Source organism: Babylonia areolata, chromosome 24 (genome assembly GCF_041734735.1).
Source record: "Babylonia areolata isolate BAREFJ2019XMU chromosome 24, ASM4173473v1, whole genome shotgun sequence".
Lineage (NCBI taxonomy): Eukaryota > Metazoa > Mollusca > Gastropoda > Neogastropoda > Buccinidae > Babylonia > Babylonia areolata.
Window position 1 is genome coordinate 34,039,325 of NC_134899.1, and position 12,296 is coordinate 34,051,620.

The 12,296-nt window shown below is 44.1% G+C and overlaps 1 protein-coding gene across 1 annotated transcript in view; it reads left to right on the forward strand.

Moving 5' to 3' along the window:
* The first annotated feature begins 6,504 nt into the window (after positions 1–6,504).
* The window catches only part of LOC143298986 (uncharacterized), a 7,248-nt gene continuing 1,456 nt past the window's right edge, over positions 6,505–12,296 (forward strand). The window contains exons 1-3 of the mRNA XM_076612046.1: positions 6,505–6,660; positions 6,959–7,183; positions 8,981–9,125. Coding sequence (XP_076468161.1) covers positions 6,982–7,183; positions 8,981–9,125 — 347 coding nt within the window. The 5' untranslated portion in view covers positions 6,505–6,660; positions 6,959–6,981. The remainder of the gene's footprint in view (positions 6,661–6,958; positions 7,184–8,980; positions 9,126–12,296) is intronic.

Genomic DNA, 12,296 nt, shown 5'->3' on the forward strand with positions numbered 1-12,296 from the left:
AGGTACAAAGCATGCCACACCGTACAATCCAGTACACCATACTGCAATACAACACAATTAAAAAAAGAAGAGAAAAAAAGAAAGAAAAAACAACAAAACAACCTAACAACAAATAAAATACCCCCCTCCCCCGCCCCCCAACGTCAGTTATGGCCAAACAAAGCTCACACACAAACCAACTCTGATTCATATTTCCCGTTATCCTGCACATAGATGAATGAAAACAAAAAAGAAAAAAGAAAGAAAGTAAGAAAGAAAGAAACAAAGCCACTTGCAGAAACATAAAATACTAGGTTGTTACAATCTAACATCCCTCATTCTCTCTTCTGATTTTTTTAAATCCCACCCAACCCCCCTCTGATCAAAGCCATTCAGTACTCAAGTTACGTAACATGAGTTTTCAAAGCGCAAATTATATACGAGTCAGACATAGCTAACAGAGAAAAACAACAACAAACAACAGAAGGCATTTTGTAAATATGAGAACAAATGAAATAATGGCGCACTTCTGGACACTTTTAGGCATGAGAAAGAAAGGTTTATTTGAATTTGTTTTTTCTAAATCACTCATAAAAAGCCCGCCCCCGTCTCTCTCACTATATGTATATATATGAACAAGTGAAAAAATATAAATAGTGCATGATGAACCTCATGACGCACTTTGGCACGCTTTTCCGTGCGAGAAATAAACAGACTGCTGATTTATCACAAAAAAGTGTATAAAAAAGGCACTTTTAAAATATGAGCAAGTGAAAACAACAACAACAAAAAACAAAAGAAAAACAACAGAATGCATGACAAACTTCATAATGCACTTTGACACACTTTTCCGTGTGAGAAAGAGACATGTTGATTCAAATAAAAAGAAAGAAGAGAGAGAAAGAAAGAAGAAAACAACAACAACAACAACAACAACACACACACACACACACACACAAAACCAACAACCGAAAAAATGATGCGACCTATTGTTACAAGGGTTTGTCTTCAGATAATGCATGCCGTCTTTTCTTTTTTTTTCCATTTTGTGTGTGTGTGTGTGTGTGTGTGTGTGTGTGTGTGCGTGCGCGTGTGTGTGTTTTCCTTCTATGTGCGCCTGTATGCGTGTGCGCATGTATGCAATCTTTGATGTAAAAAAAAAAAAAAAAAAAAAAAAAAAAAGCAACGAGACGACTGAGACCATGTAGAAACATAACTGAAGATCATGGCCTGGCTTCGCTGACGAAGATCTAGGAAGGGCGTTGTCCACGTCTGATGCAGGCACGCTCATGGCTGACAAGGCCAATGCGGGAAAAGCAGAGTCGGCCGCAGCGGTTGCAAGGGAAAGTCTGGTCTGGGTTCGCGGCTGCAGCGTCGTGGTTCTTCCTCCTTCTGCGTTTGTCCTCAAGGCTGGCCCTGCGGTTGTTTTCGAAGGAGGAGACAGCTTGGTGGATGGTGCGTCGCCAGGTCTCTCGATCAGCGGCTACTGCGGACCACTGGCGATGGTCAATGTGACAGGCACCGAGAGCTTTCTTCAAGGAGTCTTTGTATCTCTTCTTGGGTGCTCCTCTGTCACGGTGGCCAGTGGACAGTTCGCCATACAGCGCGATCTTGGGCAGGCGGTGGTCCTCCATCCTGGACACGTGCCCTGCCCAACGTAGCTGGGTCTTTAGCAGCACTGCCTCGATGCTGATAGTCTTTGCCTGCTCCAGGACCTCGACATTTGTGATGTAGTCACTCCAGTGGATGCTGAGGATGGTGCGAAGGCAGCGCTGGTGGAAGCGATCAAGCAGTCGTATGTGGTGCCGGTAGGTGACCCAGGTTTCGGAGCCATACAACAAGGTGGGCAGTACAACAGCTCTGTACACGCTGATCTTTGTGTCTTTCTTCAGGTGTTTGTTGTTCCACACTCTCTTGTACAGCCTGCCGAATGCGCTGTTTGCCTTTGCAAGTCTGTTGTCGATCTCCTTGTCGATCTTGGCGTCAGACGAGATGGTGCAGCCTAGGTAGCTGAACTGGTGGACCGACTTCAGCTCTGTCTCACCGATGTTGATGTGAGGAGCGTGGAATTCTTCCTGTGGGGCAGGCTGGTGGAGAACTTCCGTCTTTTTCAGACTGACTTCTAGGCCGAAGAGCTGCGCAGCCTCTGCGAAGCAGGACGTTATACGCTGCAGGGCCGCTTCTGTATGGGCGACGAGATAACTGAAGAAATACACGGATAATTACATAAACAGACACACCGATAGACAGAGACAGACTGGCAACCTACAGACAAATGAATGGTAAAATAGACAGAGAGCTTGATAGACAGATTGATTGACAGATATTGGCAGCCCAACGAAAACAGGCAAAAGAAAAATCCCCAAAACAAACAGCCGCCGTGGTGAAGTGGTTAGCATTGCTGACTGCGGGCTGGATGGATACAGGTTCCACCCTGAAAGTAATTTTTATCTTACTCACTTCTTGCCAGGCCATCTATGTCATCTGCGAAGCGTGCTGGTATGATCTGACAACGCGTCAGTCATGACACGTTTCAGAAATAATGTTGAACAGGCCATCTATGTCATCTGCGAAGCGTGCTGGTATGATCTGACAGCGCGTCAGTCATGACACGTTTCAGGAATAATGTTGAACAGTGTGGGAGACAGAAGGCAGCCCTGACAGAATCCGGCCGTGTATGGAACCGCTCTCCAATAGTGAGTACAGCACTATAGTTTTGGATTATAGTTACTGGATGGTGCTTATTATGTTTCCACCTGATGTTCATTTTTTTTCCTGGCACATAGTGCTTCCTGCCAAACCGCACTGTCAAAGGCATTCTTGAAGTCAATGGAGACGTGGTAGAATTCCCTTTGGTGTTGGATATTTTTCGCATGCTGAAAATCTTGTCGATGGTATTTCTGCCTTTACGCAATCTAGCCTGTTTTTCAGCAATAATGGTAGGTATATCTCCTTGCGTCTTTAATCTATTCAGAATGATTGTAAGCATTACTTTGCTAGCATAGCTGATCAAACTGATGGTGCGTCACACACACACACACACACATGCGCGCCCACACACATGCACACACACACACACGCGCGCGCGCGCGCACGTGCGATCGCGCACACATAACAGTGAAACCCATCACCCTGATCTGCAGTCCCTTTCCACAGTCAGTGTATTCATCTTCTGATCTGGCACAGGGATTCATGTTCACAGCTATTTGAAATATTATGTTCATGCATGAGACTTTAAATACCATGTATATATGTATACATGTTTAAAGCTTAAAGGTCCTTAGATGCAGTAAATTCATGCCCACTGTGTCAAGGGCTCGGCATTAGAAGGCGGGGCCCAGTCCTCTTTTTCCGCCGTGTTCACCTTCCCCGACCGAAGTCAGGTACCCATTGATTCCTGGGTGGAGTGAGGAAAATCCAGTACCTGTCCCAAGGAAGAACAATAACAACACGATGCGTTTGTTGTCGCTTGCGCAGTTTTTTTTTTTTTTTTAATTCTATTTTATTTTCATCATCTTATTACTTTTTAGTGACTCCCCCGGCATATGTATGGGAAATGTCGCACTTCGGCACATGTTGTCTGGGTGGAGCTTAAATTAACGATCTATTGGCTTAAAGTCACGTCGTTCAGGGGTGGGGTCCTGGGGCACATGTTGTCCCCAGCGAGAATTTTATGTGTCGACGATCGACATCTCCCATTTAAACACATGCACGCACACCTCATTGTCACGAGAGAGGAGAGGAGATAGTGTTTCCTGTTTAAATGCATGTCGTGATAATACATCACTAAAACCGTTTCACACATAGCCAATCAGTGCAAGGTGAAAATTGCTTTCGAACTTACAGAAAATCCTGTTTCGTGCAGTGACCGCAAAGTATCTTGCAAGCACCCAGTATCTATAGTGAACGCCCATCCCCCAGCTGGGATCAAATACCCTGCATAATGAATATGTAAACGCCGGCACCCCACTTTTAAAAATCCCGGCACAACTTCTGGAACTGATGACGTCGATTGAGATGGAGGAGGGAGAAATTCTAGATGTGATCGTGAGGAAAGTAGAGTTTGTGTGTCAGTGGCGGCAGGAATGTGCGGAGGGGAAGAGAAAACACGATAGGCCTAGCAAAGAAAACAGTACGTGCATGGTACCAGTTTAACTGGCGATAGTGACGGTAAAGGGCAATTAGTGACGTTTCAAATGACGTTTTAAACTTTGATCGTCACTTCCCTTAAAACTTTCAGCTCTTGAATACCTGGAGAATCATGCGAAGACAGCGTTTCTCAAACAGCACGCGAATTTGGAGTGGACAGAAAATGAATTAATGAATGGATCGAAAGCACAGCGAGATCTTGCTTGCGCAACATTACGTCGGCAGCAGCACCTATGGAGAAAAACCACCATCATGGCCGGGAGATTCCAGCTCAAGGGGTGGACCTCGAATGTGTGGATCTTTTGTAGAGGGGACATGGTCGATGTGTACAGATACCTCAAAGGTTTCTACGGTGTCCAGCCGCCAAAGCTCGAGTTAACCTGCGGAAGAGACCCACGAGAAAACACCTTGAAGCTCCAGAAGGACCGCCTTGGGCTCAGTGTTAGGGGCAACTTCTTCTCAAACAGGGTTGTTTTCCTCTGCTAGTAGTGACTGCGCCCTCTGTCCTGGCATTCAAGAGTCGGCTCAATTGTCGCTGGAGGAATCTGTCCATCCTGTATTCACCAGCATGCCTAGAATAAGCAGTTTTTCGACACCAGATATTTATTCAGCTCCATATGCCTGCGACGCATGTTGCTAAGTATGTCGTCTTTTTTTACTCGGCAGAACGACAAACGGGCCCTTTGGAGGGGCCTCAAATGTCTCAGCGAAGTTATTTCTTAACGATGAACGTGGCGAAGGACGAGTTGTGAGAAACAAGGATTTAAAGTGAGGGATGACAGAAAATGAAATGAAAAAGTTGGGAAAACAAAACAAAACTAAAGAGGAGAACACCATCACTCTCAATTCCCTCCACTCCCCCTTTTTGACGAAGGTATATATATATATATCTCTCTAAATATCTCTGTCTGTCTGTCTGTCTCTAAATATCTGTCTCTCTCTTTGTTTCTCTCTGTATCTCTCTCTGTGTGTCTTTCTCCCTCTGTCTCCGTCTCTCTCCCTCTCTTTCTGTGTCTCCTCTCTCTGTCTCTCTCTTTAAATATCTCTGCCTCTCTGTCTTTCTCTCTTTGTCTCTATGTCTGTCTTTCTCTCTGTCTCTGTCTCTCCCCCACCCCCTCTACTTTTATCTGCTGGTGCCATGCCCCCAAATTATGTCCCGTCAGAATAACTTATATAACGAGATCAAGATCAAGAATTTTGCACAATAGCAACAGCAGCGGAAACAAGGAGGACACCACAGCTTACAAAGGCTGCAACCACCACCAACAACCAACCATCATTACCACCACCACGATCATCATCACTACCAGCACCATCACCACCACCACCATCATCACCACCACCAACATCCATCATTAACACCACAACCATTATAACCAACACCACCATCACCCCCCATCTCAACCAACATTATCACCAACATCAATCATACCACCATCACAATCACTATCACCATCACCACCACCACCATCATCACCACTAACATCCATCATTTACACCACTACCATTATAACCAACGCCACCATCACCCACCGTCACCACCATCAACATCATCACCCCAACATCAATCATACCACCATCATTCCCTCCTCCTTCATAACCACCACCACCATTATCATCACAAGCATCCATCGTTACCTTCACGACCACCATCACCAATACCTCAACCTCCATCAACAAGATCTGACGAAAGTCAAGTCGACCAGAGCTGTCGCGACCCAGCAAAACAGAAAGAAAAGGACCCGACGACGATGACAGCAACGTATGCACGAGACCAACTGCAACAAAAGCATTAGTAGTTGCAGCGACAGGGTTAAAAAGAAAAAAAACAGCACACACACAAACACACACACATACACATACACGAACACACACACACACACACACACACACACACACACACACACACACACAGACTCAAAACAAAAGAAAAAATACACGAAGAAGCAGCAGAAAAAAGGATATGGAAGAAGAAAAGATGAAGGGGAAGAAGACGGAAAGGAAAAGAACAGAAAGAGGGAAAGGAATACGAAGATGAAGAGAGAGAGAGAGAGAGAGAGAGAGAGAGAGAGAGAGAAGAAGAAGAAGAAGAAGAAGGAAACAATATGGAACACACAATGCACAATCACCAACATCAACAACTACAATAAACAAATAAATCAAACTGCATTGAAAAAATCAAATCAACTGACCAAAACGAAACCAACAACAGCGAGGAACGAGCAAATAAACATCTTATCAAGTTTGTCATCTGTCCATTCACACGATGAAGAACAAAGGAAAAAAAAGAAAAAAGTCTTCATTATCAAATGGATCAGCTAAAAATGGGTCAGTGATGGGTAAAGGTCATCTTGTTCACTTTACAACTTTTTTCTGTGAGCCGCATATAAGTCTCACAAAACTTTTTCACTCTTTTGACACACGAGGTCAGAAAAATAGGTTGAACATTTTAGTATAAAAGCAGCATGCACAGTCATTCGAACCGATTGTAACTGGGAGCCGCGTTTTCATAATTATTCTCTCCTTGCGACTGTAAGTCATTATGTATGTACGTATGTATATATATACATCTCTCTCTCTCTCTCTCTCTCTCTCTGTGTCTCTGTGTATATATATATATATATATATATATATATATAGAGAGAGAGAGAGAGAGAGAGAGAGAGAGAGCAAGTGATAACTGTTTGATATTCTTTTGTTATTTTGTTTATCACTAAATAAATGTCCAAATCTCACAACTGCAACTTCTTGTTAGATGACAGGTAAATGTCAGTGATTTACATGCGGAATATAACAAGAAAGACCTGTATGTTATGAATCAATTTTTCAGGTTGACACCCACCCCCCTTGACAATGAAACTGGCAACGACACTGGCGGGGCTGTGTTTGGTGGTCGTCATGGTGACGGCGAAACCCTCGAAGCGGTTCATTTCCATTCATGACATCAAACACGGCCTTCACCACATTGGTCATGAGATTGACCACGGTCTCCATCATGTTGGGCATGAGATTGACCACGGACTGCATCACATTGGGGACGAACTGGGCCACATCAGTGAGTTGTGTTTGCCCCGTGTGATCTGAGCATTTTGCTTATTGTCCAGCCGACTGCGAAGTGGCCGTTTCAGGGCTGGCGCTGTGAGCGTTTTGTGTTGTTGGCATTGATTGTACTGACAAGTAGTAGTTGTAGTGGTAGTAGTAGTAGTAGTAGTAGTAGTAGTAGTAGTAGTATCAGCCCCATCCACATGTAATATGCAGCTTATTTTCAAACGCGCGCGCGTGTGTGTTTGTGTGTGTGTGTGCAAGTTCTTATATTGATATGCACATGTATGTATCCTAAATTCTACTGTATTAATTTTGTGTTTGTGTATGATTTTTGATTCATGTTTGTACCTTTTAATGTATTACCCCCTCCCCTCAATATTCCTTGTGACCCCGGTACATTTGGTAATAAAGACATATTGTATGCTATTCTATTCTGGTTGTAGTAGTAGTAGTAGTAGCAGTAGTAGTACTAGGGGCTAATTTTGTTTTTACCTCCCGGTCCTTTTACGCCCCCTCTTCTTAAATAATTTCGTAGCGGTTTGTTTTGCATTCCTACTCTAATTTCATTATCATCAATGAAAATCTTGAAACCTCTGTAAGTTTCTGATCAGTTTATCTATCTGATGATCGGTCTGTCTGTCTGTCTATCTGTCTGTGTGCTTGTGTGTGTGTGTTCGTTCTCTCTCTGTTTCTGTCACTGCCACGCCTCTTTCTCCTTTCTTTTTTTTTTCTCTCTCTCTTTCTCTCTTTCCCTTACCCCCACTTTCTCTGTCTCTGTCTCCACCCCTCTCTCCGTTAATCAGTTTATAATCCACGAAATACGATAAAAGGGATTATGGCAAAATGTGATACATTGTTCATTATGTAAGAACACTACACAGGAGAGACCTACTTCTGGAAATAGCTTGTTGTTCTGGGTGTCTTGATATAAAGTCATAGTTTGTGCATCAAAGTACCTCAATGTCGAGGAAACCCTTCAGGAAATCCAGGAAAAGTATTGATTGCTAATGTGCATGCCACATTTAATGGTAATACGCTTTGAATAGTTAAAAAAAACAAAACATGAGTTGGCTTACCCCGTCGTATCCTATTTTTCAAATTTGTACAATAAAACATGAGAACACAGGCTCGCTGTGTCCCATCCCTTCTTCTCAGATATTTCACTTAGAACAGAACATCCGAAACTACAAATAGTTCTTCATTTTGAATTTTCCGAAATGCTAAAGTTGCGACTGGGCGTCAAGGGAATCTAATGTGTGGATTAGGAAGTGGAAAGAAACAAGAAAAATGTGTCCCGACTATGCGAAATAAAGGAAAAGACAGACAGTACTCTCACCTGCAGGGTTTCATGCAGTAATTCTCAACGTCTGTCAGTGCTAGAGCCAGTTCAAATCAAGAAGTGAAAAGAAGTGAAGAAAAAGATTGTGTTTCGGTAGAAAATTGAAGTCCAATAAAGGGCATCAAGACATTGTTTAAAAACTTGAAAGGTTGCTCACCTCCTCTCTAGATTTTTCATATGGGGGAAGTACCACTACCAAAGCAAGAAACGGCTATGTCTACCAAGGAGGAATCACCTGACTTGTGATCTGGCTGCCAACAGCAGAGAAACTCTCCAACACATGCAGACAGCAGCTCTCAAAGTGTGGGGAACAGCTTATGGAAAAGACAGAATTTTGTTTTCAAACATGTTACAAATTAGTCTAGTAACATTATATATCAAATGTATCGTGATGTTAGGAATTCGTCTAGTAATATATATATATATCAAGTGCGTCGTGAACAACGTAGTCTGTTTTTCCACTTCCAGCTGGAATCCACAACACCAAAGACCTGGCGTGTAAATTCTACCACGTTCTTAAAAGGGGAGGTGAGGGGACATGTCACGCCAAGTGCATAGCCCTGGCCACTGGGACAGTGTACGGGTTGCCTCTTTGTTCAGGCGCGTGTCGCATGTAAGTATATTGGTTAATGCATCGGAATGCGTGCATGTGCGTATATGGGTGTAGTTGTGTGTAGCTGTGTGGATATATGTAACCTTTTGTTTCATGTTTCCACATAAAGTTGCATGTAGATTTGCTTAGCTATTTAAAGCTGTCAGCATGTTTCAGCGAAAACCAAACAATGATGATGTCTGGCTCACATTTTGTGTTTGGGCTTACTTGGAAGAGGACCAATGTCTTCCCAAAGCTGATTTTAAGAACAGGACCCCTGTCTTTTCTAGTTTGTGAGAACAAGACCTCTGTTTTTCCCGAAGCTGATTACAAGAACAGTCGGGGTGTTTAGAAAAGGTTATTCACAACAGCTTACAAAGTGATTCGCAATAGCTTAAAAAGTGCCTGTCCTTGTGTATCTTTCTGACACAATCGTCTGCAAATAAAGATACAGGGACAGCATTCTGTAGAGTCTGGGTTGTGTGGAAATGCTGAAGAGGTAGAAGAGGGAGCCACCAAGACTGTTATTGATGCAGACTTTCAGACCCAAGCCCCGATCATCGCGGAGCAGTATCTAGGTAAAGACCTGGTTGAACAGGACCAAGCTGAACACACAGCCCTGTTTCATTCCACACGAGATTATAAAAAAACCAGAAAAGTCATCATTGAGGATGTGTCTGGTCATGTAACCGTGAAAGAGGCGTATAAGTGTAGTGAAATTTCATGGGCTACCAAGAATGGCCCAATGATCTCTGTTGACAGTGTCAAATGTCTTCGTGAAGTCGATGACCAATACATACAGATCGATGTGCTATTCTAGCTACTCTATCCACCTCTTTTGGACCTTGTCCTGTGCAAACTCTTTGTCCAGGCAGCTGCGATCACAGTAGAAACACACAGATTTTGGCAAACAACATAAAAAAAACAACACCAAAACATGTTGAAGATAATCCTGTTGAGGGAAGATATTTTTGAAACACCTTCAAAAGATGTTATAGATAATCCTGTTGAGGATACGTCTGACACAATTTCCTTCCAGCAATATTTTTCTGTAGTTAAAGTAGCCTGCCTTCACTCCTTTGGTCTTAACCAAATGCACTATGTTGTCACCACAGAGATTAAGTAGCATTCCTCTTTTTCATGGAAAGCCAAGATTAGGTCGCTTCAAATACTACATACAACCCTTGCAGGATTACTTCCCATGCCAGTGTTTTACCACTGTTGATTTGATTTCCTACAAACTTTGAGTGGGAGGTCAAGTTCATCACGAACAGGTTTCTTACGTATCTAAATATATCCCATCAACAGCAGCGAGACGGCAGAAAAGCTTGCTGAAAGTGGTGGATGCAGTTTGATCTGATTCTTTCCCTTTTCTAGATGACAGGTCGAGCCATCGGCTGAGAGCAAAGAGACTGTTCCCAGTCAAAAGGGCCCACAGAGAGCCTTGATGGCACTGAACAGCGTTTATGGATATGGGAATAGTTTCAGGTCAGGGGCATAGCCCTTGATACTGGTACCATGTAACCCAGTACTACCTGCCGCATGTGAAGTCTCTCAACGACGGACCAGGCGGAGGAGGAAACCTTTCCCAACGGCTGTGAAGGCGGAAGAGGATGACCAAAGGGCAGGGGGAGCTCTTATCCTTGGCTGGAAGTCCCCCTAGGAGACGGAGCTCCAAAGAAAAAACCTGCACCTGCCGAGGCCGTCCCACACCTGACAGTATCTGCACCTGTGGGACTGTGAGCGTCGGTAGGCGAGAGAGTGGGGAAGGGACTGCACAACTCCTCCTCACTAAAAAAAAGTCACCTGTGCTGGTCAGGCAACCAGGCTAATGTCGGAACGACGAGCTAGCCCTTCAACACCCAGCTTTCCCAAGCCCTGCGGCGATGGAGAAGTGGTAACGGGGACAGGCAGAGGATGCTGCTGGCAGTTCCTAGTCACGACTCTGCACGCAGGCGGCTGTGGGGTGATGGTAGACTGGGGGCAGATGCAGCGCCCGTATCCTCCCACAGTGTCAGAGCAGCCCTTTTTAGGGACAGCACTGCTCTCCCCACATGGGGAAGGGGAGATAAAAGGACCCTAAACAAAGCCTGCCTCACCTAGTACCTAGTAGGAAACCGCACCTACTTGGACATCCAACAACAGCGGTCGAAAACAAAAGAAAAGAACCAGGAGTCATGCCCTGACTCTGGGTGCCTGGAATGTTCGCACCCTCTTAGACAGAGACGACAGACCAGAAAGACGCACAGCGCTCATTGCTAGAGTGCTTGATCGCTACCAGGTGGACATAGCAGCCCTGAGCGAAAGCAGGTTTGCGGGTGAAACCCAGCTGGAGGAAGTTGGAGGGGGCTACACCTTCTACTGCATTGGGAAGCCAGATGGCACCCCAAGAACCTCAGGCGTGGGTTTTGCCTTACGAACCAAACTTGCACGACAGCTTGACAGCTTTCCATGTGGGATAAATGACAGGCTGATAACCCTGCGTCTGAAGCTGTCCAAGGATCGCTTCGCCACAGTCATCAGCTGCTATGCCCCGACGATGACCAGCCCTGATGACATCAAAGAAGCTTTCTACGAGGAGTTCAGCCGCACCATTTCAGCGGTAGACAGAAAGGACAGGCTGATCATCCTTGGGGATTTATATGCCCGCGTCGGCGTGGACTTCTCCTCTTGCCCAAAAGTCCTAGGACAGCACGGCACTGGCAAGTGCAACTCCAACGGACTGCTTTTGCTCTCGCTCGGCCCTTAAGGCTGGATGAAAAAAACCCAAAAACATGTATGCTTATTCCACTTCCCTAAAAAAAAAAACCAAACCAAACAAAAAAAAAAAAACTTCGTTCGTTAGTTCGTTACTCTGTCTGCCTGTCTCTCTCACTCCTTTTTCTGTCTCTCTGTCTATCTATCTCCTTCCACCTCTCTTACTTTTTCTCCCATCCTTTTACGTGATTGAAAAACAATAAGAATGATAACAGAATATCAATAAATGATAAAAGAGAATGACATTTTAAGGATATCCCGGAAATTTGTTCAAAAGAATAATATTAACAGAATATTTTGCGACAAAAGCATCAAAAGAAATGGTAGTAACAAAAATTTCTGTGGTAAAAATGTCAAAGAAAAACACCTTCAAAGGAAATGATTTCATAAAATGTTCCAGAGGAAAAAAGTCAAAGAGAATGATATCAATGATAT